A 24,014-nucleotide genomic window follows, 5' to 3' on the forward strand; every position below is an offset into this window, starting at 1 on the left:
CGGACACAGACCCACTTCGCTGCAGTTCTCTTCCTTGGCTCCTCCCCTTTAAAAAAAAAACGTCAGCTACCCAATCATTGTTGTGATCACACTGCGACGTACAAAAAGGAAATAAATTAAGAAAGCGTTGTCCTCCTGCCGAGAGTTCCAGTCCTTTTCTTTTCCCCGCTCTTGTTTTTAGATGTTTTTATATCTTTTTTATATAATAACAATAATGACTATAATTATCCTCGATATAAATTCAATAGTATTTTTCTCTGTCAAATTTAAATAAATCATTTTGTCAATCTTCATATGGTGACATTTTTAATAAAAGAATACTCGCATAGAAAATAAAACTGTGAGAAATCAAAACATCCAGAAGAAGAAGGGAACAAAAGGAAAGACAGAAAGCAACAGAGAGAACCAGGCAGAAAGAAAGGAAGAGAGCAAGAATGAAAGAGAGAAAGAGAGAAACAAGAGAGAAAGGATAGAAAGAATCGAGAGGATCGAAGAAACTCATCCACTGGAGTTGAGAAATAGATCTATGTACAACATCAGCTGTTGCCCAAAAATGTCCATATCCATTGTCCCGTGTCCTGGTAACTGCAGTAGTTCAGTAGTTCAGAGAGTATGGGCCTACGCCTGCTGTTATACCAGCGTGTAGGACTTGGCGTAAGGGTTGTTGCTCTGTTTTAGGTGTCCTCTGGAGTCCAGCAGCGACTCCTGCGAGCTGCTGAGCTTGGCGGCCTGGGCCTGGGCTAGGTCTCCTCCAGCCTCCCTCTGGGCCTCCCTGGGGGGCTCTCTCTGGGGCAGCGTGGAGGCAGTCCCTGGCTGCCACTGCTGCACCTCCCGCGGAGAGGGCACCTCCATGGGGGTAGGCTCCAGGGGAGGGGGCCTCTTCAGGGTGCGGCTCCTCTGGGGCTCCAGGCACACCTGGCCCAGCGCCCCTCCTCCCCCTCCTCCTCCACCACTGCCGCCTCCCCCCTCCCCTCCGCTGGCGACGCTGCTGGTGCTGGCCGTGGCGCTGCTGCCACCGGGCCGGGCGGACGCCGGGACGCCACGGTTCAGAAGGAAGTCCATGCGTAGGTAGGGCGGCAGGTGAACCAGCTCTCCTCCTGAGGAACACAGAGGGGACACAAACAAACCTACTCACCGATAGTACTCAACATCAGCACTATTTTGTCTCCAATGTCCTTGTGGGCCTAATCCCAGTGAATCTAGGGGACAATACACTGTGTGCTGTTTGACATGACTGGAATCTGATGGGGAATGTAATTCGGGGGTTTTGATAAGAGAATCGAATCTACAGGTCCTTCTCAAAAATTAGCATATTGTGATAAAGTTCATTATTTTCCATAATGTAATGATAAAAATTAAACTTTCATATATTTTAGATTCATTGCACACCAACTGAAATATTTCAGGTCTTTTATTGTTTTAATACTGATGATTTTGGCATACAGCTCATGAAAACCCCAAATTCCTATCTCAAAAAATTAGCATATTTCATCCGACCAATAAAATAAGTGTTTTTAATACAAAAAAAGTCAACCTTCAAATAATTATGTTCAGTTATGCACTCAATACTTGGTCGGGAATCCTTTTGCAGAAATGACTGCTTCAATGCGGCGTGGCATGGAGGCAATCAGCCTGTGGCACTGCTGAGGTGTTATGGAGGCCCAGGATGCTTCGATAGCGGCCTTAAGCTCAGCCAGAGTGTTGGGTCTTGCGTCTCTCAACTTTCTCTTCACAATATCCCACAGATTCTCTATGGGGTTCAGGTCAGGAGAGTTGGCAGGCCAATTGAGCACAGTAATACCATGGTCAGTAAACCATTTACCAGTGGTTTTGGCACTGTGAGCAGGTGCCAGGTCGTGCTGAAAAAATGAAATCTTCATCTCCATAAAGCTTTTCAGCAGATGGAAGCATGAAGTGCTCCAAAATCTCCTGATAGCTAGCTGCATTGACCCTGCCCTTGATAAAACACAGTGGACCAACACCAGCAGCTGACATGGCACCCCAGACCATCACTGACTGTGGGTACTTGACACTGGACTTCAGGCATTTTGGCATTTCCTTCTCCCCAGTCTTCCTCCAGACTCTGGCACCTTGATTTCCGAATGATATGCAACATTTGCTTTCATCCGAAAAAAGTACTTTGGACCACTGAGCAACAGTCCAGTGCTGCTTCTCTGTAGCCCAGGTCAGGCGCTTCTGCCGCTGTTTCTGGTTCAAAAGTGGCTTGACCTGGGGAATGCGGCACCTGTAGCCCATTTCCTGCACACGCCTGTGCACGGTGGCTCTGGATGTTTCTACTCCAGACTCAGTCCACTGCTTCCGCAGGTCCCCCAAGGTCTGGAATTGGTCCTTCTCCACAATCTTCCTCAGGGTCCGGTCACCTCTTCTCGTTGTGCAGCGTTTTTTGCCACACTTTTTCCTTCCCACAGACTTCCCACTGAGGTGCCTTGATACAGCACTCTGGGAACAGCCTATTTGTTCAGAAATTTCTTTCTGTGTCTTACCCTCTTGCTTGAGGGTGTCAATGATGGCCTTCTGGACAGCAGTCAGGTCGGCAGTCTTACCCATGATTGCGGTTTTGAGTAATGAAACAGGCTGGGAGTTTTTAAAAGCCTCAGGAATCTTTTGCAGGTGTTTAGAGTTAATTAGTTGATTCAGATGATTAGGTTAATAGCTCGTTTAGAGACCCTTTTCATGATATGCTAATTTTTTGAGATAGGAATTTGGGGTTTTCATGAGCTGTATGCCAAAATCATCAGTATTAAAACAATAAAAGACCTGAAATATTTCAGTTGGTGTGCAATGAATCTAAAATATATGAAAGTTTAATTTTTATCATTACATTATGGAAAATAATGAACTTTATCACAATATGCTAATTTTTTGAGAAGGACCTGTATATGTTCTTACTGACCCTGCGAAGAGATTCCATTTGGATTTGGAACGGCATCATTTCTCATGTTCAACGGAGAGTGAGGATAAGTTATGAAACAATCCTGCCTATAATGACCTCATTGATTCACATTCAAATCTCTCATAAGAGTTTCTGGGAGCTGCGCTGCTGACTCCTAATGTCCTCGTCTCTTCCTCTGTAGCTTTAGGCGAGGCAGGACGGGGGTTCAGATCTCATTTAGACAGTCTTTGGCAACAGGAAACTGAAATAACTAGAGTCGGTGGCTGACGTGATTCCAGTGTGCATTTAGTTAATGATACTGCAGCATTTAAGAAGCCCTCCCAGTGAACTAGGCGATGAGGTTTTCTACACAAGTGTTGACCAGGAGTGAGAGAAAGAATTCGAGAAAGATGTGCACACACTCACATTATGTACACACCAGCGAACACGCGCACACACCCTTTTGTAAACGTATCTCCTGCACTGAATAAATTACACATTTAACTTAGGAAATTAGCTCCTCACAAAAAAGGGTCTGGTTTCAGGTTGTCTAAGTAAAGATTTAACACTTGATTAGAGGTGAAGGCCTGTATTGTTCTGGCTAATGCAAAAGCGGATAATGTCTTTGCATTCAACTCTCACAGGCTTATCAGAAGCCTTGAATGGGGTGGCTTTTCACTAACCCTCATGCGGGCGCACTCACACACACCAACATTAATGTCACACCAAAGTGGAGGTTGCGGGGATTGCTATATAGATTCAATCCCACCAGTGACCTTGGTGACTGAACCTATAGTTCACTAGGAACATGAATCATTTATTGTGTATATATAATAGGCTCTATTAAAACCAGTAAAGATGATGAATGGCCAGCAGTTTTAATTGAATTAAATATAGATTTAGGCTTTCTTCAGGATCTCATTAAGCATTTATTTCGCCAAAAATCCATCAGTGTGTAAATTGCTCAGCGGGGTATAAGGTTGGAGCGTGCACCACTGCACAATCCCTACGTCCCAACCATGCTATAAATCTCTTTAACTCAGGTGGACGAGTGTGTTAAAAGTGTCCTCAAAGGCCAGTCAAGCTGTAGGAGAAAGTGACGTTTTCATTTCCTCTATTTATTTTTTTAGCTCTCCCACAAGATATTTATGACATCACAGGTTTACTGGTGTATCACATGTTGACTCTGGACAGTTCCCCGACCATTACTGGTGTTGCTGTAAATGTTTATTACCTCAGCGTTCAAGAACACTCCCAGTAATAGTACAGGCTATTTACGAGAGGTCAACCCCCATTCCGGAACCACCGAGCTCGCAACGCAAACATACTTCAAACATACCATTCCAGTCCCAACCTTCCAGTCACACGTCCGCTCTCTCATCCACACTCATGTGACACTCCCGTGCCCCGTCCCCTCCCTGCCGCGTGTGATAGACAGGTTGTCCCCAGGTCAAAGGTTTGATAATAGATGGGTAGCAGGGGCCAGGTGGGGGCCAGTGATCGTCTGTCAATCAAGTTGACTCAGGTCTTGAGCTCAACAGACAGTGGGATGATGTTACCATACTTTAGGTGTTGCCAGTGCACCTCACCTCAGTGTTGTGGTACAACTTTTCAGACTTTTCTCACAATAATAAAAATCTATATATACCCCAAAATTTGAATCTGGCACACAGTATTCTGTCCATAGACGAAAACAGCCCATCCGTTCATTCTTGCAATGCATCCCCCCCCCACGTACGAACACAGGCCAGACCCAGAATGTTGTCTTTGTATCTGCCACAATAGAGCTGATTAGCACAGTCCAGTCCAGACAAGCGGTCTTCAACAGCGCCGCGCAACCTCTCCGCCGCGTCTCCTGTCCGCGCCCCGTGGGGCGTTGACGGGGCCGACGGCGGCGGCGTCGGCGTCTGAAAAGGCTGACGTGGCGTTGAGCGCTCGCCCATTGTGTTTCTAAAGTGCTGTTTTGTATCGACACACGATAGCGGTAGATGAGGCTGACAGATAGCCTCGACTTGAACTCGACAGCAGGTCTAAGGTCTCTTCCCCGCCGTCGACGGATGGCAGCCGGCCCGCGGGGCCCCCTGATCAATTGATAATGCGCTCTGAAACTGAAGACCTGCTCACAATACCTTAAACCCAGCCTGTTCCCAGGTCTCACCATAACCCCCTGGGGCGCAGACACCTCTGAGACCTCGCCCACAGCGACCCAGACGGACAACGCGACCAGATCAGGGGGACGCTGACAGAAAGGTGCACAGCGTGTGCGTGCGCGCGCGCGTGCGGACCGCCGTCTGTCCACGCGCTGTGTCAGACGAAGTAATGAATCCGGACGGGTAGGGGAGATGAGGGCTGTGTGTGGGGTCAAGTGAGGCCAGGGAGGAGGAGTGGGGGAAGTGAGTTCTCCCTCTGGTCTGTGACCCGTATGTGCAGACGCAAGCACAACAGAGCACTGAGCGTGATTACTACTGAGAAACCCTTTTACTTAGTTCTAATAACACTCTGTATTTCATCGAGACCCTGCAGCCAGCCCAGAGGGACGCTTGCTCAGGAAGCAGCTATATCTCATGATCATTATCATTACTCGCGTTGGCCACGTTGGTAATGTGCTGTGCTAAATTGTGACCATGAAAGTTTGAACAGGCCCTGGGACTCACCGCTCCTTCTTGGGACCTAATTAGAACACAGACACGGTCTAATATGTCACAGAATGAATGGGGTTCAGAGAGCATGTGGAACAAAAACAGTGTGTTTAAGTGTGTGCGTGTGTGTGTTGTGGGAGATCTCTCCACTCAGCTGCCTAGACGAATACAATACTCATCCCAGAGCCTCAATCGATACCACACTGATGGTGGGGACAGGACAACTTCACTCCACATGGAACTTGTATTTGTGTGTGTGTGTGTGTAGGCTCACCCGGTCTGTGGGCCTTGGGCACGGCCATGTTCATGACGCGGCTGACGTCCTGGGGCTTGGGCGGCGATGCGGTGAAGCGGCAGATGCCTGACTCGGAGGGCGTGCTGGACGCCAGGCTGTCCGTGTAGTCGTTGGTGCCCGCCGTCATCTGCTCCGAGGACGTGTCGGAGATGAAGCACTCGGTGATGGTGAACTTGGCGTGGCGCAGTTGCTCCTCCATCTTGGCGTGCTCGTAGGCCCGCGCCAGCTCCTCGTAGGTGGACGAGGCGCTCTCTGTGGAGACCATGCTGCTCCGAGCCCGGTCTGAAGGGACAGGCACACACACACACACAGGAACAGAGACACACACACAGAGATGCACACACGCACACACACACACCATCATTCTCTGTGTACAATACGCCATCTAAGGTCTCGTTGTTTGTACCATCCCTAATACCACCGACGACAGTGTATCCACACTTTCTATAACATTTATCATCGATGTTGTCGTGGCAGATCCCTCCACATTGCCCGCAGGGACTCTAAGGGCCTCCGTGAGGCTGTGTTAGTTGGTGGGCGTCAGCAGGAGGAAGCACCTGTGTCCTGGGAGGGGCTGACACTGTAGCTGTCGCTCTCCTTGTCCACAGAGCCGGTGGCGCGCGGTGTGGGCAGCCGCCAGTCGGTGGTCAGAGTGTGGGAGGAGCTCGGGGGGTTGGGCCGGTTCAGGGTCCACTGGCTGGCGTAGCGGCTCCGGGCAGCAGCGGGGCCCGCTTTGGCTGTGCGGCGGTGCGGCGGGTCTGGGGGTGGAGGGAGGGAGGGGAAGAGGGGAAAGGTCGTCAGGACTAACTTGGCGCTGAGGGCCGAGGGGCTGTGATTGCACTGCGCGTGTTCGACAGGCTCGCTGTTTAATCCTCACGTGGAACCTTCCATTTCCTGTCACGGCTAATATCCCAATACCTCCGTATCCGATATCACAATCAGCGAATAGGTGAGATATGATCACTCCGAGCCAATACCGGCTCCAAATATCGTCGCACAGACATTTAGAAATAGTATCAAATTCAGTGTGACCCAGACAGCTATCCTACTGGGCTATGCACCGCTGGGCCAAATCAGAGAAGACTCTTTGGAGGGACCTGATTGGGTGTGGACAGAGAAGAATGGCCTGGGTAACTGTAGTAGGGCAGAGGGGGTATAATTCCATAGATGATGGAGGGAGTGTGTGTGTGTGTATGTGTGTGTGTGTATGTATGTAAGTGTGTGTGAGTGTGCCCAGCATGGGGGATCTGGCTGAGTCAGCTGATAAGCTTCAGGCCTGGCTGGTCAGCCTGAATGGGCCAATCAGCTACTCTGTCAGGTGGATCCAGACACCTACCTACTCTTCATTAGTTCAGCTCTAGAGGAGCAGAGGGAGAGAGAGAACGAGAGAGGCAGGGAGAGAAAGGGAGGCAGAGAGGGGGGTAGAGAGAGGCAGTGGCAGAGAGAGGCAGAAACAGAGGCAAAGAGAGAAGCGGAGAGAGACAGAGGCAGAGACAGAGGCAAAGAGAGAGGCAGAGAGAGGCATAAACAGAGGCAGAGAGAGAGAGAGAGACTCAGAGAGGCGAGGCAGAGGTGAACACCGGGTGAACGTCAACCGAAACTTATCAAAGCTTAACCATTGCTTTATCTTAATCAGTCGAGTGCATTCTAGCCAGCAACTGTGAACAGCCAGGGGCATTGGAGACCACATAAACACTGACTCAGTAAAAACAATATCAGGGTTCTGGACCAGGTGAGTGTGGTTGAGGTCAGAGCGGGTCACAATAAGAAAAGGTATCTCACTGGTTCCAGGCCTGGCGTCGGACACGTCCACCAGGGGACCGGTGGCCTGGGACAGGGACTGGTAGTGCACCGTGTGGGTCACGGTGGAGGACTTTTGCTTGGACGTCTCCCCAAAGTCATTGTCGGTCAGCAGCACTGTGGATCTGTCGTCTGAGCGGCGGATGAGGGGAAGAGAGTTGGGGTGTTTGTGTGTGTGTGTGGGGGGGGGGTGAAGTGAAAAGGGGAGGAGAGGAAAGACAGAGAGGGAACAAGAGACGGGGAACAGGGGGAGGAGAGAAAAGCCAAAAGCAAAAAGGATAGGGAGTCAGTACAGTTTGAACGAAACGACAGCAGATAAAGTATAGAGCAAACAATTCCGCTTCAGAAAAGAAGAACTATCCTTGTCAACATGATTTACTGCTTGAAGATGATCGGGCTGAGCCAACTGAGTTCCATCGACATCGCTCTAACACAAACCCAACCGAGGTCAGTGTACACAACCCAAACAGCGTCAGTGTGCACAGGGTTTCCCTGGGTCTGGAGCAGGGGCTGTCTTACCGATGGTCTCCATGGTGTCTCTCTCCTCGATGAGCAGCTGAGCTCTGGGGATGTCGATGTGCATCCTCAACGTCTGCTGCTGCTTGTTCACCGTGTCCGGGGTCCTCGTATTCTTACTGGGAGACAAGTTTGGACTCATTTAAAACAAGTTTGGACTCATTTAAAACAAGTTTCTACTCAAGTTTGGACTAATTTAAAACAAGTTTGGACTCATTTAAAACAAGTTTAGACGGATAAAACCCCCGAAGAGAAACACTTGATGGATGATGAAAACCTGTGGCACTTGAATGCCAGAAATTTGGAACAGTTTGAATGATGTTCTCCAGAGTCATTGAAAGCCTGTTTTCTCATCTTCCATTTTTTGATTGAATATGCAGCTTTATTGACGTCAAAGGATGTGACACAGGTCAGGGTGTGTCCTCTGTGTAATACATCTGGGGGTTGAGAGAGAAGGTTGGATGTAGATGCGGGGGCATGCCTGCTAACCTACCTCATCAGCATCTCGGCCAAGCTCTTTGCATCTGTAAAGTGAGAGGACCGGCAGTTAGCACCACCCAGCAAAGGGCCACGACATACAGCAGGGAAACCACAAGCACAAACCTAAGCTGTTTATGCGGCACAGCACAGAGGAGAGTGCTGCGAGGAGATGGATTTGGGAAAACGTAATAGGGTCGGACAATACTAAGTTGTTTAAGTGATAGGCTCTTAATTACACGAGCAAAGTCAATACGATAGCCTTTGTCGGAGGGACCCTGCATGCTTTCATTGATCCTTGCTCACTCAGGTGTCCAGAGATTTAAATTACCAATTAATTTTCAAAACCGATGTCCAAGCCCTTTGTGAGTTTGTGAGCTCTTCCATGTGTGTAATGTGTGTGTACGTGCGCACGTGTTCACATCTTGGCGTCTCTTCAACGGCATATCAGCACCATACTGTATGTGTGTGACATCATAGCGTGATGAAAAATGGGCGCACATACTCCGAGTCTGTGGTCACCAGAGTGTGTGTGTGTGCCTGCGTGTACACCGACGGCGTGTGCGGGACTCACCGCGTAGCCTCTTCAGCCTCTGCTCCCGCCTCCTCCTCTTCAGCACCATGAAGAGGATGAAGACCAGGACGGCTGCCACCAGGAGGCTGGTGATGGTCACCATCATCTTCAGGCTGCCGCTGCCGGACATGTTGTCCGAGATGGGGTCCACCGTCTTAAGCAGGGGGGGAATGGTACCTGAACAGGCAGAGGAGCACCACACAGCTGCCGTATGAACCACGGCCGGAAGTCTGTCATACGGACCATGTGGACTAGCTCCATGCCGTTTATAAAATGCAGGTCATTGACGACGTAAACTTTGACTGTATCTAGTGTACTCCACAGTATGAGGGGAAAGTTATATTTGAATCACGCTTTACGGCAGTGTGATTTCAGGGTTAGTATTCTTGACAGTGAAAAAACGTTTAGTGTTAATCGACCCTTTTCACAAGTTCACGGTTTCAATCCAAGCACGTCGAAAATGTCTTCCTGTGCACACGGTTTCAGTTACAGTCACGGGTGTACAGTTTGGGTTTCCTGTTGTGTTCAGGGTCCCCAGTCGACACAATGAGCGGTGCTCTGAGGCAGCTAGCTGCACCACGGGGCACCAGCCCGCTGCCTGCAGTTTGACCTTCAACTCAACTGAAAACACACTCAAACACACCCACACACACTCCTGAGGAGGTCCTACGGGGGGCTTACCAGACCACACATTCTAGATGTTTCTACCTGGCTCCACACAGACTCCACCATGCACTTCGTTGACAATGAAAGTCGACGCTGGAAGCAGAGTTGGACTTACTTCCATCGGCGTTCAGCGTGGCGAAGGTGATCTTCTTGTCTGCCGAGCCGGCGCTGTTGGTGACCTTCATCTGCAGCTCGTACCACGTGGCCTCCTGCAGGTCGTACAGGATGTAGCTCTTGGTCAGCGAGGTGCGCTGGGCCGTGGTCCACACCGCCGTGTCCACGGGGCGGTACTCCAACGTGAAGGAGGTGATTGGACAGCCGCCGTTGTTCCAGCCTATCAGGTTGAGGCGCACGCGGGTGGAGTTGACGCTTGCGAAGAGCTCGTGTTCTTTGGCAAACTGAGGTTCTGGGAAGAGGAAGGGATGGAAGGATATGACAGTTTCCAAAATACAGAATAAAAGATGTAAAGACGCTTTGAAAATGTTTTAATATGGGACGACGTGATCAAAATTGCAATATTTCACAGAGCTCCAGTACTGTGCCAAATAAAGCCACATGAGAGAGTGATTACTGTTGCTGTGCAGTGGCACCGTGTGTTTTGGTGTTACCCTGGCTGCTTTGCATGAGCAAACACTGTACGGTAGGTGACAGTGGGGTTGACAAGCTCCAAGTCCTACCTTTCCCATGAGTCTTTGCTTCAATGATCTCGCTGATGCGTCCGGGGCCCACGCCGTTCTGGGCCGTCAAGGTAAACTTGTACCAGGTGCCACACTTGAGGTTCTCCAGACGGTAGGAGCGCTCGCTAGGGCTGATGGGATAGCTGCCCCACTGCTCGCTGTTGTCCTCCGAGTACTGGAGGATGTAGCCTGGAGAGAGATGGGGACACAGGGAGGGGGTGGGAGGAGGACAGAAATATGTGGAAAGAGAGAACAAGAGAGTTGGGGAGAGCGGGGGAAATGGACAGAGAAAGAGAGAGAGAAGCACTGTGTTGATAACCCGCGCATAGTAACCGGCAGCATTTTCACGGAAGGCCTAAAGTACTGAAAGTGTCGAAACAGAAAACTTTGTGTCTGAGCAGGAACATCGCTTCCCTCTCGAGTGTCTCGTCTCAGACTCCACACACTCGAGGACAGTCCCCCAAAACGAGCAATATCACTGTAGCAGCCGTCCCCAAACATATTACACACAAAACCAATCATGGACACCCTGATCTACAAAGTCCTAAGAGGCCAGAGGCGTTGTTTTATGTCTCTGTGATTACCCGCTATGATGAATCACCCCAGCCAGCCCTCCTCTGACCAAGGCCTCGTCTTGACGGAGTGCTTTAATCTTCCACTTGAACCCACCTAATCTTCTCTCTTCCTTTTTAATCTGTTCCTCCTCTCCTCCGCTGCCCTACCCCTCCGCTCCGCGCCATGGCCTGAGCGGTCGTAGCTAACGAGGACGAGGAGAGGGACTAACTTCTAGGACCGCTCCCATCAACGTGTGTCGAAGTTTTCCCAACCTGTTTGTGTGTCTATTGGTCGGTGTCTTGTTGGGTGTCTTTGACCAATGTGAGTCCAGATAAGTAACGTTCGGTATCGAACACTTTTTTTAATCATTTGTATGTGTATTTAGTAAGATAAGACACATTGGGATGGTGCTGTAAAGATCAATCGATTTTCCCTGAAATGCCATTGTGTTTCTGAGTGTTTGAGTCTGGGTGTGTACGTGTGTGTGTGTGTGTTTGTGTGCATGTGTGTGTGCGTTCATGTGTCTCACCTCTGATGGAGCTCCCTCCGTTGTCTCCCGGTATCCAGGACAAAGTGATTGATGTGGTGGTTGTCTTGGTAACGGTGAGGCGGGGCTGGTCTGGGGGAACTGAGGGAGGGAGGAGGTTCACAGAGTTGTTTGCTATGTCCTCCAACCAAACAATAAAAAAAGCAACTCTGGTTACAGAAAAGCCTCTTCTGACCAGAAGTTTTCCGGAAAAATCCTTGCCCAGCTTGTCATGTACCTTGAACCTGCAGGTTGAGTGTGATCTCATCAGAGCCCCAGTTGTTGCTCGCCACACAGCTGTAGTTCCCAGAATCCTCGGCTTTCACCGTCCGAATAATGAAACTGCCGTTGCCATGGACACTGCGTCGTCCATCCACCAGAACCGGGGTAGGGGTTCCATTGGTGCTGAGAGAAAGACAGAGAGAGAGCGAAAGAGAGAGAGAAAGAAGAGAGAGAGAAACAGAGAGCAAGAGAAGGAGAGTGAGAGAGATGTAGAGATTTGGGTGTTAGAAACAAACAAACCAAAAATACGTAGGCTGAATATGATATATCAGTATCCATCTCCCATATTCTAAAATACACAAGTTGTTGCCCTCTTAACTGTTGAAATGAGGATCAGAACATTCCAGAGTGACATGTCACTTACTTTCCTTTGAGCCACTTGATGGTGGGCGGCGGATCGCCCACAGCCTTGCAGGGCAGGACAATGTCCTTCATCCAAGGGGTGGTCACTGTGCCGTTAAAGGTTAGGATCCGAGCAGGAGCTAAACACACACACACACATTCGAGTGAACACACACACACAAACATGTAGGTGAGCACATGTTCACACACGACAGCAATCAGACGGATCCATCCCTTTTAGTAACCTGTCACAGGTCCTGCTGGGCATCCCATAATTGTATACCTTTGGCCAGGGGTTCCACGGTGATCTTCTCACTGTTGTTACCGTGGCCGGCTGCTGTCACAGCAACCACCCAGATGCTGTACTGTCTGTTGCGGGCCAGATTTGGTATCCTGTAGAAATACATGTCCGGAGAAGCCTCAAACTCACTCATCACCTGGAGAAGAGAGATGGGGAGGGAGAGGAGAAAGAGGGAGAGATGGGGAGGGAGAGGAGAGATGGGGAGGGAGAGGAGAAAGAGGGAGAGATGGGGAGGGAGAGGAGAGATGGGGAGGGCGAGGAGAGATGGGGAGGGCGAGGAGAGATGGGGAGGGAGAGGAGAGATGGGGAGGGCGAGGAGAGATGGGGAGGGCGAGGAGAGATGGGGAGGGAGAGGAGAAAGAGGGAGAGATGGGGAGGGAGAGGAGAGATGGGGAGGGCGAGGAGAGATGGGGAGGGCGAGGAAAGATGGGGAGGGAGAGGAGAGATGGGGAGGGAGAGGAAAAAGAGGGAGAGAGCGAGAGGGAGAGGAGAGATAGGGAGGGAGAGGAGAGAGAGGGAGAGGAGAGAGCAAAAAGAACTTTTCAAACCCACACCAGGTGAAGTCTGGTTTAAACAAGGTTTCCGGAGCCCAAAAGAGCACGGAGCTGCATATCTGTGCATGTACTGCAGTGTGCTCGGGTCGTACCATGGGGTGCAGGTTGGAGCAGAACACTATGTACTTCCTGATGATGCCGTTGAGTTTGAGAGGAGGAAGCCAGGAGACGAACACCACCGAGCTGGTGGAGGCAGCTGCCTTCACACCTGCAGGGGCACCAGGAACTAGGAGGGGGGGGGGGGGGGGGGGGGGGGGCAGTCATTTATACAGCCCTTAATTGGGGTCCGTATTCATTATTTAAACATGATTGACTTTTCAAATGTAAGTTATCATTTGTTTTCATTGTATTGATTCAATATGTCATATATAAAGTAGTTAGGTGTCTATAATGAAGTCATACTGTCTAAAGACGCTTCTCTGGATATGGGAGCTTTTGAACATGATCGATATGAATAATAGCATGATTATCCCGAATGCGTCTCATTGACTTCATGTGTGTGTGTGTGTGTGTGTGTGTGTGTGTGTGTGTGTGCCTCACCATCCTCCTTGGTCCTGGTGAAGATCTGCTCGCTGCGGACGCCGTCTCCAGCCCTGGTGAAGGCCAGCACCTGGATGCTGTAGTTGGTGTACTTCTCCAGACCGTCCAGCTCCAGCGACGGCTGCCCGGTCGTCACGTTCCGGATCTCTCCCAGCTCTGAGAGAACACACACACATACACTCATCTTAATGTGAAGTTCTTGTTTTACTAATACTGTATGAACAGGATTTGTCCTCCATGAAAAGGATTGGTCGGCTAGCTGGTCTGTGTAGAACAGAGGGTGTTTCTGGTCGGCTAGCTGGTCTTTGTAGAACAGAGGGTGTTTCTGGTCTGCTAGCTGGTCTGTGTAGAACAGAGGGTGTTTCTGGTCTGCTAGCTCGTCTGTGTAGAACAGAGGGTGTTTCTGGTCGGCTAGCTGGTCTGTGTAGAACAGATGGTGTTTCTGGTCTGCTAGCTGGTCTGTGTAGAACAGAGGGTGTTTCTGGTCTGCTAGTTCGTCTGTGTAGAACAGAGGGTGTTTCTGGTCTGCTAGCTCGTCTGTGTAGAACAGATGGTGTTTCTGGTCTGCTATCTGGTCTGTGTAGAACCGAGGGTGTTTCTGGTCTGCTGCTGTGTTTCCTTGGCCCTGTCCTTGACTCAGTGTCCTGTGCTGGAGCCCATGACCCTCACACACTTCTGACTGTGAATTATTGATGGGGCTGCAGCAGGCTGCACCAGGCTGCTGGCTGGGGCTCTGCCACTGGGGCTGAGGCTGAGGTTGGGGCTGGGGCTGGTGCACTGGCTGAGGCTGGGGCTGGGGCTGGTGCACTGGCTGAGGCTGGGGCTGGGGCTGGTGCACTGACTGAGGCTGGGGCTGGGGCTGGTGCACTGACTGAGGCTGAGGTTGGGGCTGGGGCTGGTGCACTGATTGAGGCTGGGGCTGGGGCTGGTGCACTGACTGAGGTTGGGGCTGGGGCTGGTGCACTGACTGAGGTTGGGGCTGGGGCTGGTGCACTGACTGAGGTTGGGGCTGGGGCTGGTGCACTGACTGAGGCTGAGGTTGGGGCTGGGGCTGGTGCACTGACTGAGGCTGAGGTTGGGGCTGGGGCCAGGCATGGGTTGGAGCTTGAGCAGAGAGCTCACTTTATACATCTGTCCATCAACACCATGTTATGCACAATCAAACAATTTTCGATCAATATCTGTTATTCAGATACCACTGTAGACAAAACAAAATGTAATACTAGCTCCTTTCCAGTGGAATCTTTTCTTTTAGCAACCTTGCACACTACGCTCTGCCTCGTGATCCATTAAAACAGAGCCATAGCGACACCTGGTGGTGAAAGTGGGTACAGGCAAGAAACGCCAGATTCCAAGGAGAGAGGTGTCTCAATGCAGGTGTGTCGAGAGGCCTCACCTCCATCAGGCAGGTTGGCCCAGTAGATGACTCTGTATCCCTGCAGGTTTCCATTGAGGGCCTCCTTGGGGAGGGGGAGCCAGGACAGAGAGATGACCTCTGGAGACTTGGCGGTGGCCAGGACATTCTCAGGGGGCCGAGAGGGCACTGCCAGTGGACAGGAGAGGATGGCAGGGGATGAGGGTGGAGACACAGCATGACAACACCATCTACTGGCTGATCTTAGTACTGCGTTTGAGGAAAAAAAGCTATTTCCCCCCCCCCGAAAAACCATATAGATACACAATACGACTGTAGTTTAACTAAATATCCACAAGATGGCAGCCTGGCCTTATTGCACGTGTGTTTTATCTCCCGGTGAAAGGGGTTGAACCACAGAGGATTTCATGTCGTTTACACACACAGAGATACACACACCTCACCCCCCCTACCGCCCCCCTTCCCCCCCTCCCCACGGCGCCGCTCACCGTCCTCCAGGGTCTTGGTCACCACCTGCTGGGAGGAGGGGCCCGTGCCGGCCCGGTTGGCGGCCTGGACCACCACGCTGTACTGGGTGAACTTGCGGAGGTTGTCCAGGATGAGGCTCTCGCTGCTGTCCCCCGTGGAGTCCATGCTGATGATGGTGAACTGGTGGCTGCCGCCCGGGCTGTACTCCCGGAAGCCTACCTGGTAGCCCCGGATCACCCCGTTCTGCAGGTACCTCTGGGGGGGCTGGGGGAGGAGGGCGGAGGAGGTCAGGTGGGGGGGGGGGGCGTTCGAACGGGAGAGTGTAGCAGCGAAAGGTGGTTTGGAAGTAACTGGCAAGTTTCCTCATCTCGTATTTTTTCCGGAAGGTGGTTTCGAACTAACTGGCAAATTTCCTAATCTCATGATTTTTTCCCCTCCATCGGAAAATGAGCGATTTGATCTGGCAGGGTGTGTCGTGACACAGAGAGGCGCATGATTCTACCTGTCCAGTCAATCCAATTTTCTCTCAGACATCATAGAGGTAAGGATGTTTCTTTAGTATTCCAGTGCAGCCATGCTCGTGATGAGATCAGTCATATCATGCTAATGACTGATAATCATAATCGTGCTAGTATGCAATCCTTAGGGGGGATCTGGGGGTAAAGTAGACTGTCACTTACCTTCCAGGTGACTTTGATGCTCTGAGGGGAGGTGGCCTCCAGTAGGACATCCTGTGGAGGGCCGTCAGGGGCTACAAAACAAATAAACTAATTATATTCTGCCACCTACGTGGAAAACATATTGCATTTACACAATTGTATCTTTTGTTATTTGTATTTTTTTTCAATATTTTTTTTATTGTATTTTTATATTGTAATTGGCAACTTATATTTCATTTTATGACAACTTATATTTTATTTATTTTTACATTTTATTTAATTCTAATTCCACTTAGTTCTGCTAGTTGATGTACCCTATGTACCCTTAGTATAGATAGTCCACATATTTACATTTTAAGTTCCTATGTGTTTATTGTATGCACCTTCCAGCCAAAGTAAATTCCTTGTCCGTGCAAACTTTCATGGCGAATAAATCCCTTTCTGATTCTGATTCTGAAACGAACCTGCCAATAGACCGCATTCTGAAAATCCTCCACAAGGGGGCGACAGAGACTTTAAAAAACCTTGTCACTATCCTGAGAAGACCGTTAAACTCAGGCATCAAGGAAGTCTTCGAATGAGTAAACACAAGTCAATGTTGCAATATAACTCTTATACATGCAGATATAAACTGGTTTAAAACAAGCTGGAAGCAGGATTCGATCTGGTTTCAAAGCTGGCCTGCTGCCACGCTGAAAAGACCCAGCTCACCTGCTTCGTCGGTGGTGATGGTGAGCTCGTTGCTGGGGTCGCTGTTGCCGATGGTGTTTTTAGCCACCATGCGGATGTTGTAGGTGGAGGAGGGATGGAGGTCGATGATGGTGGCCTGGTTGAGTTGAGGGGACACGTCTTTGGTCACCTGGGCTGAGAGCCAGGAAGCTGGGGACAGAGGGACAGCACGGGGACAAAAACTGTTAGCATAGACGTCAGATGTCAAACGTGTCTAGACGCACAACCTACACATCTTCTACAGCGGGGAGCCCTACCTGCAATGAACACATTCTTAGACATGAGGCTATACTAAAGAACGTTCATGAAGATTCATCCAGTTTCTTTTATTCCATTTCATTCTTTTCATTCGAGCCCGAATAACTCGACAATATGCACACACACACTGGACAACGCATCCTGTCACGACTCTGACCTGATTTGTTCTTGCACTCGATGTCGTATCCCGTGATGGGGCTGTTGCCGTCGAAGCCCATGGTCCAGCGTAGGGCGATGGTGCGGTCCCTCACCTCTCGGATCTCCACTTCAGGAGGGTCCGGGGCCTCTGGAACAGGGTGGATGAAGGGACGGTTAAAGGTTCATCCGAGGTGAGCGAAGGTTAGGTTCTGACTGAAAAAGGGGATGAGACAAGAGAGAGGCGACAGTGCGGAGGAAATGAGTGCTTTTGTCTGTTTTGTTGTCACCCTGGACTGTCAGCTGGATGATCCCTCGGTCTTCCCCAAACGAGTTGATGGCGTGGCAGGAGAAGAAGCCAGAGTCTTCACGCACAGTGGGCATGATCTGAGGAGAGACGACGACACATCGGTCGATCCAGACACACAAACATCGAGGAAAAAGGCTGAACCATCAGCTGACGTCGGGGGAAGAGAACCCGTCCGGCAAATGCTCCCCTCACCGACACGGGGCGAATGCGCGGCGGCGGCGGCCGTACCTGCAGCGTGGAGATGACCTCGTCGGCCGCCTCCTTGATGATGACCACGTAGCGGCTGGTCTCCGGGTTGATGATGCGCTCCTCCTTCTCCCATCGGACCATGATGGGCTTCTCGCCGTGCGCCGTGCAGCTCATCTTCTTCTCCTCGCCCTGCGTGGCCAGCGTGGTGTTGGGGTACGACGTGATCATGGCTGGGACTGGGAGGGGGGGGGGGGGGGGGGGGAGGGGGAGGGAAGGAAGGAAAGACAGAGAGGGGGGGGGAGTTAGTACAGGGAACAAACAGGTTCCACCGGTGTACACGCATATAGAGCAACTCCAGAAACGAGAGCGGGAGCCAGCGAAAAGTACAACTTGTCTTCCTTCGACTCTCAGAGCGGCCACCAATCATCTGGGGATGAACCTAGCCTCCTTTCCCGCCTTCCCACAATGCACCGCGCGCTGCAACACAGCACAGTCACCCTGGAGGTGGGTCGTTCTCGTGGCTCGTTCGCCTATCTTCGACGGAGGTAGCGGCCGGGGGTTCGCGCGCTGCTGTGAAGGCAGAATGTGTGGAGTGGAGGCGGGGAGCTCTCCAGCAGACAGAGCTACGCTGTGACTCCGATCTGAACTCCCGTCGGCGCGCGCGAAGCTCTTCTGGTGTCGGACGCCACGGCACACCGCGCTCATTAGCAAGAAGCGCTCCGGGTGGGTATGTGTGTGCGTGCGCGTATATGTGTGTTTGTGGGGGCTTACAGAACTCTCTCGCTCTCTCTCTCGCACGCACACAGCCCTGGGAGGGAAATATCCCTCTCGAAGCGATGAACCTTAGCCAGCCTGACACGAAGCAAACCAGCAAACAAACTCACACACGCATCCTCCTGCCACAAACACGCACACGCACACACGCACAGAAAGGTGACGAGGTCTGAATTCCGAGGAAAAAGTCGAAGTTGAACCACGCGTTTGATTTGGCGAACGAAAGAGCCCCACTCGCACAGTCCTGGGTGTTCTATCGTTCCCGTCTCCCACTGATGGCTTCTTGTGCATCCCCGCCCGTAGCTAACTGCACTGTGTACGCTTCCACACTGCCGATTCAACACTCTGACAGAAAGAGCCTTGCAGGCGGACGGCAGAATATGTAAACACACGTCTGGATGAGAGGGCTGCACCGCAGAGGCAGCAGAGTACAGCCTTGCTAGCTAGCGCTTCGGCAGGAGGCTCTCTCTGTGTGTGTGTGTGTGTGTGTATGTGTGTGTGTGTGTGTGTGAGACAGAGGTTCCCGGGTGTTCTCCTGCCAGTGTCTGGAGGAGCTAAGTGGGTAGCGAGAGAGAAGAGGACTCATGACACGTCTCAACTACACCGTCGGAGAGAGAGAGAGAGCATGTACCCCTGCAGCGGTGTGGCTATGATCTCTCTCTCTCTCTCTCGCCCTCCTCTCCCTCTCCATCCCTCCATGGCGCTCTCTCTCTCTCTCTCTCTCTCGAGATCTCTCTGCTATCCTACCAGGATGTCTATGATTTAATGATGAGAGACCACTTTGATTATTCATACACGCCAGACAAGACTGGTCCTCTGGCCCAGCTACTGTCTCACTACACCGTGTTTACACGCACACACACACACACACACACACACACACACACACCACACCTGACACCCACACACACCTGAAAACCACACATGCAGCACATGCAAAAACAGCAATACACTGAGGCATTCGCAGGAGGAAAGCGTACCACAAGGCAGAGAACGAAGCACCCATATTCCCAGTTGACGGACACACGCACATCCCCGTACGTACTCCTCCTCTCCAGCCCCTCGCCAGAAGCCACGCTCGCAGTGCACCTCCCCATCTGAGGCCTAGCCTCACGGGGGTCGAAAGGAGGGAGGGGTTAGGAGTGGGGGTGTGTGCGTGCATGCGTGAGAGGGTGGGGGGGGGGACAGCAGGACATGATGCAATGTGTCAGACTAAGGGCTGCCGACGTTTAAGCCTCATCTCTTATTCCCCCCCTCCTCCACCCCCCCGCCCCCCCCGCGCGCGCCCGACACACAACCACCCCCCGCCGCACCCCGAGCCCCCCGTCCCCCGTCCCCCGCACCACCTCCGAGAAGGGAACACTGATTTATTTTGCATGACAATCATGAATTGGAAGCGAGGCCCATTAAAAAAGCCTCCTCAGCCCCCTCTCCAAATGTTATTGCTCCTCCGCGGCGGAGCGCTCCTCGCCCCCCCCGCGCCCACGGAGGTACGGGGCGCTGGGCGGACGCAGGCAGTCTGAGACCTGCCTCACGGTCGCTAGAGACACGAGAGAGAGAGACAGAGAGGGAGAGAGAGAGAGAGAGGGAGAGAGGGCGATGACACGCCATGACAGGTGCTCCGCCTTCGAGGAGAGGAGCAAAGAGGGAGACGGAGGAAGGAGGAGGAGGAGTAGGAGGAAATGGGCAACATTTCAAACGACGCTCGCGAACGAACGACCTGTTCTCGTTATCTCGCGCTCACGCACACACACACTGACACACACACACGTAGACAGCGAATCTGGCTCTTCACTGTGTGATCAGCACATTTCCCCATGATCTCAGCCTAAAGAAATGTCTGCTCCTGTAGCATTGTCTGAAAGGGCTACACGGTGTGTGTTCTTTGATACCGTACTCGACGGTGACACTGCTAAAGGTACTGCTGAGGCCTCTGGGGTAGGATGACAGATGGGTGACATATACACTGCTGTGTTTTATAAACCAATATGAAAAGGTAAGCTGGCAAGGTTACACACACACGTGCACACACACCGTACAAAAGCAGCCCCTAGAAGGACCCCCAAGGGAGAGAGAGAGAGAGAGAGAGAGAGAGAGAGAGAGAGAGAGAGAGAGAGAAAGAGAGAGAGAGAGAGAGAGAGAGAGAGAGAGGGAGAGGGAGAGAAAGAGCAAGGAAGAGAAAAGGAGACGGCAAATAAAGCAGAACAAAACATGCAAACAGGGCCTCCCTTGGGCCCTTGGGCCGCCTCTAATTGAGGTATTGACGGCTTCAAATGAGGCAGAAATGCACTGAAGAGATCGCCCTGTGTCTCTCTCACCTTCGCACACACACACATACACGCACACACATACACACACACACACAGTAATCTATACATAAAATGTATACATACTATGAGCAGGGTAACACAAAACCACACCATACAGTATTTGGGTACCACATGCCAACAAACAAACACAGTCAAACTAGAGGTGGCGTGTGTGTGTGTGTGTGGGGGGGGGGGGGGGGGGGGGAGGGGCAGCCAGAATGCATCCTAGGACACTAATGGTCTTCCTTTTCAGCCCACCCAGCCGTATAAGTACAGTTTTACAGAGAGCATCTTGAGCTGACGAGAGCAGGGGGGTTCAAAGGCAGGAAATGTGATCGTTTGATGGGTGACAAGCAAGCAGCCGAGGCAGCGCGTAATGAGGCAACACTCAGGGCCACAGTAATAGCTTAGGGACACTTTGTGAGGTCCCCAAGACGCCTTATGAGTAGTATAGTGTTTCGGTAATCTGCCTTTCCAGTTCTTAGAGCTGTTGATTTCTGTACTGGAAAGATCCTTGGCCACACTGACGCCAGGATACATTATAGTATAATGGCTGACTTCACATTAGAGCTTTCTGTTGTATTTTTTTTCTATTTTTTTTAAATGATCGATTAAATGAGAGGCTGTGTCTAGTGTGTCACACAAGTCAAACCGTGGAACGGGGACAGCAATAGCAGAACACACAAATGCAAGCACACACAAGCACGCAGACACACACACACAGCATAAACAAACGGATAGGGTACAAGGGAATCAATCTCCCCCCTCCCCCCACCCCTTCCAGCCTGCTCTCGTGTCTCTCCTGCGGCATGCTGGTCTCAGTGTCATGGCGCCTGGGTGAGGATAATACACTTCAGCCCTTATTTCATCATCTCCTCGACGGGCACCCTGGGAAAGTAGGCCACGAAGACGAGCCTCACTGGGCCATAGCCCCCAAACACACACACACACACACACACTAACTAGAAGCCATGTACAGTTTGCACAAAAAACAGGAATGTTGCACCCCCTACACCCACACCATTACACATATGCATGCAGTAAACACGCGCACACACACACACACACACACACACACACACACACACACACACACACACACACACACACACACACACAGACACACACAGTTCCTCCGGTCAACGTCAGGGTTTTCACAGTGCACACACATACCGTAGGCATGCCTGGTTGAGTAAATCTGCCCGCTGTACCCCTCTAATGCCCCTTTGTCCTGGCCCATTACTCAGGCTATGAGCTTAGACACATACACACACACACACACACATCAACCTGCGAGCCTGGCGCAGAGAGCAGGGAGAAATGACCTGCTCTGAGAGAGGGCAGAGAGGGTGTCCTCCTTCCCTCTGGTCCTGTTGTAGTTGTTGTTGTTGCTCCAATACATGTGTGTCAATGGAGGCATTTGATCAATTGGTGTAACCGTACAGGTAGTGCTTGCATGTGGGTTGATTTGTTTTTTTTTGCGTCCTTGTGTTGCAGTGCCAGGAGGGAGCAGACATTGGCGGCAACAGCGAGGAGGGGATGGGGGGGGGGGGGGGGGGGGGGGGGGGGGCGGAGGGTTGGGGGGCAGCCTGGCAGGGGGTCTCCTGCGCCTGCTTGATAAGGGCAGCACAGGGAAATAAGCCACACTCTCATCTCAACACCGCCAAATGAGAATACTTCCCCCTCACACAAGGGGGGCCTAGAGCCTGGAGCTAGCATCATCGTTAGCACTGGCAGGTGGGGAATTAGCAAGCTAGCCAGGTTAGCATTATCCGTAACGCTGGCAGTGGCAGGTATGACACGAGCTAGCTAGCCAGGTTAGCTTTACCATTAGTATTAGCAGATAGGACACTAGCTACTGTAAGTATCCAGCAACTAGAATACTAGCATATTGCTAGCGTGAAGATATACACAAATGCTTTTCACATTCTGGAGATGGCTACATAAAAGAATGATAAATCCTTGGATAATAACATGGATTGAAGATAATGTGTTTTGATTATGAAGTAACAGTTGGGAGAGTTGGCGCCATCGGAGCCACGGTAGGACATCTGTATAGAGTGGGGCAGTGGTCTTCAACCTTGTATGTTTGTCCTGTATGTTTTAGATGTTTCCCTGTTTCAACACCAACACACCAGATTCAAATGACTGGGTTTGATCAGGTTCTGCAGAAGCCTGGTACCGTGAACGACCGTTCATTTGAATCAGATGTGTCAGAGCAGGGAAACATTTAAAACACCCAGGACACTGGGCACTGAGGACCAGGGTTGAAGACCGCTGGAGTAGGGTGACATGTACGTAAAGAAACGTTCCCGGATAATGAATTTTTAAAAAGGTGCCACTCGCTTAGTGTTTCATGAACCTTGTTCGAGGTCATTCTCTAGGTAAGAAATGCAATCATGGCCGCCGTCCAATCCCTAGTGATGTCAAGACCTCATGGCATCTATCCCAGGGTGCTTAGCTTTGCTCTCCTTGGCTCTCTCTGTGGTGGGTTTTTGTGAGTGGTCAGAAAGTGATTAGGAGGGCGAACGTTTGCTCATCGGCTGCTCAGGCTGATTAAAATAGATCTTTGGACGGGGGTGAAGCTCTTAGGACTACTTTGTTGTTCAACATGTTGTACACAAGAGGAAAGAGAACCTTCCAGAGGAAATCGATGTGAAGAGACGGACTAAGTACAGACGTTATACGTCTGACGTTGCCCAACAGTGACTTTAAAAGCCAGAATTGGGATTCTGTGACATCATGAGTTGAACCATAGAGAGGGAGGGCATGCAACATTTTGGTCTTTTTTCTCTTGGTTACTCGTTTATTCTTTTGGTATCTTTTGGTCTGCCTTAATCTCTCTCTCTCTTCTCTTCCACATGGTAGAATTTTCATGAGGTCTGAAAGTATAAAATAGGGTGGATAATTCCATGACTACTCAACATATGAACTCTGGCACGTCTGACACAGGGAAGGACAGAGAGAGAGAGAAAGAGAGAGAGACAGAGAGAGAGACAGAGAGAGACAGAGAGACAGAGAGAGACAGAGAGACAGAGAGAGAGCCTTACTTTTGACGGTGAGGTACATGGACTTGCTGACGTCGGCTCCCACGTCGTTGCTGACCTTGCACAGGTAGTAGCCGTTGTCTTCCTCCAGGACGTGCTTGATGAGCAGAGAGCCGTTGGCCAG

At 51.0% G+C, this 24,014-nt stretch overlaps 1 protein-coding gene across 1 annotated transcript in view; it reads right to left on the bottom strand.

The window, feature by feature from the left end:
* Nucleotides 1-420: 420 nt before the first annotated feature.
* The window catches only part of dscamb (Down syndrome cell adhesion molecule b), a 44,978-nt gene continuing 21,384 nt past the window's right edge, over nucleotides 421-24,014 (bottom strand). Inside the window, exons 4-26 of the mRNA XM_047036038.1 lie at nucleotides 23,894-24,013; nucleotides 17,800-17,996; nucleotides 17,552-17,648; nucleotides 17,284-17,412; nucleotides 16,851-17,018; nucleotides 16,161-16,231; nucleotides 15,501-15,744; nucleotides 15,034-15,180; nucleotides 13,638-13,793; nucleotides 13,190-13,323; nucleotides 12,526-12,679; nucleotides 12,265-12,382; nucleotides 11,857-12,023; nucleotides 11,622-11,720; nucleotides 10,538-10,726; nucleotides 9,976-10,266; nucleotides 9,195-9,371; nucleotides 8,637-8,667; nucleotides 8,147-8,262; nucleotides 7,610-7,759; nucleotides 6,385-6,585; nucleotides 5,807-6,109; nucleotides 421-1,097 (exon numbers count right to left, since the gene is read on the bottom strand). Coding sequence (XP_046891994.1) covers nucleotides 631-1,097; nucleotides 5,807-6,109; nucleotides 6,385-6,585; nucleotides 7,610-7,759; nucleotides 8,147-8,262; nucleotides 8,637-8,667; nucleotides 9,195-9,371; nucleotides 9,976-10,266; nucleotides 10,538-10,726; nucleotides 11,622-11,720; nucleotides 11,857-12,023; nucleotides 12,265-12,382; nucleotides 12,526-12,679; nucleotides 13,190-13,323; nucleotides 13,638-13,793; nucleotides 15,034-15,180; nucleotides 15,501-15,744; nucleotides 16,161-16,231; nucleotides 16,851-17,018; nucleotides 17,284-17,412; nucleotides 17,552-17,648; nucleotides 17,800-17,996; nucleotides 23,894-24,013 — 3,926 coding nt within the window. The 3' untranslated portion in view covers nucleotides 421-630. The remainder of the gene's footprint in view (nucleotides 1,098-5,806; nucleotides 6,110-6,384; nucleotides 6,586-7,609; nucleotides 7,760-8,146; nucleotides 8,263-8,636; nucleotides 8,668-9,194; nucleotides 9,372-9,975; nucleotides 10,267-10,537; nucleotides 10,727-11,621; nucleotides 11,721-11,856; nucleotides 12,024-12,264; nucleotides 12,383-12,525; nucleotides 12,680-13,189; nucleotides 13,324-13,637; nucleotides 13,794-15,033; nucleotides 15,181-15,500; nucleotides 15,745-16,160; nucleotides 16,232-16,850; nucleotides 17,019-17,283; nucleotides 17,413-17,551; nucleotides 17,649-17,799; nucleotides 17,997-23,893; nucleotide 24,014) is intronic.

This window comes from Hypomesus transpacificus, chromosome 15 (genome assembly GCF_021917145.1).
Source record: "Hypomesus transpacificus isolate Combined female chromosome 15, fHypTra1, whole genome shotgun sequence".
Taxonomy (NCBI): Eukaryota; Metazoa; Chordata; class Actinopteri; order Osmeriformes; family Osmeridae; genus Hypomesus; species Hypomesus transpacificus.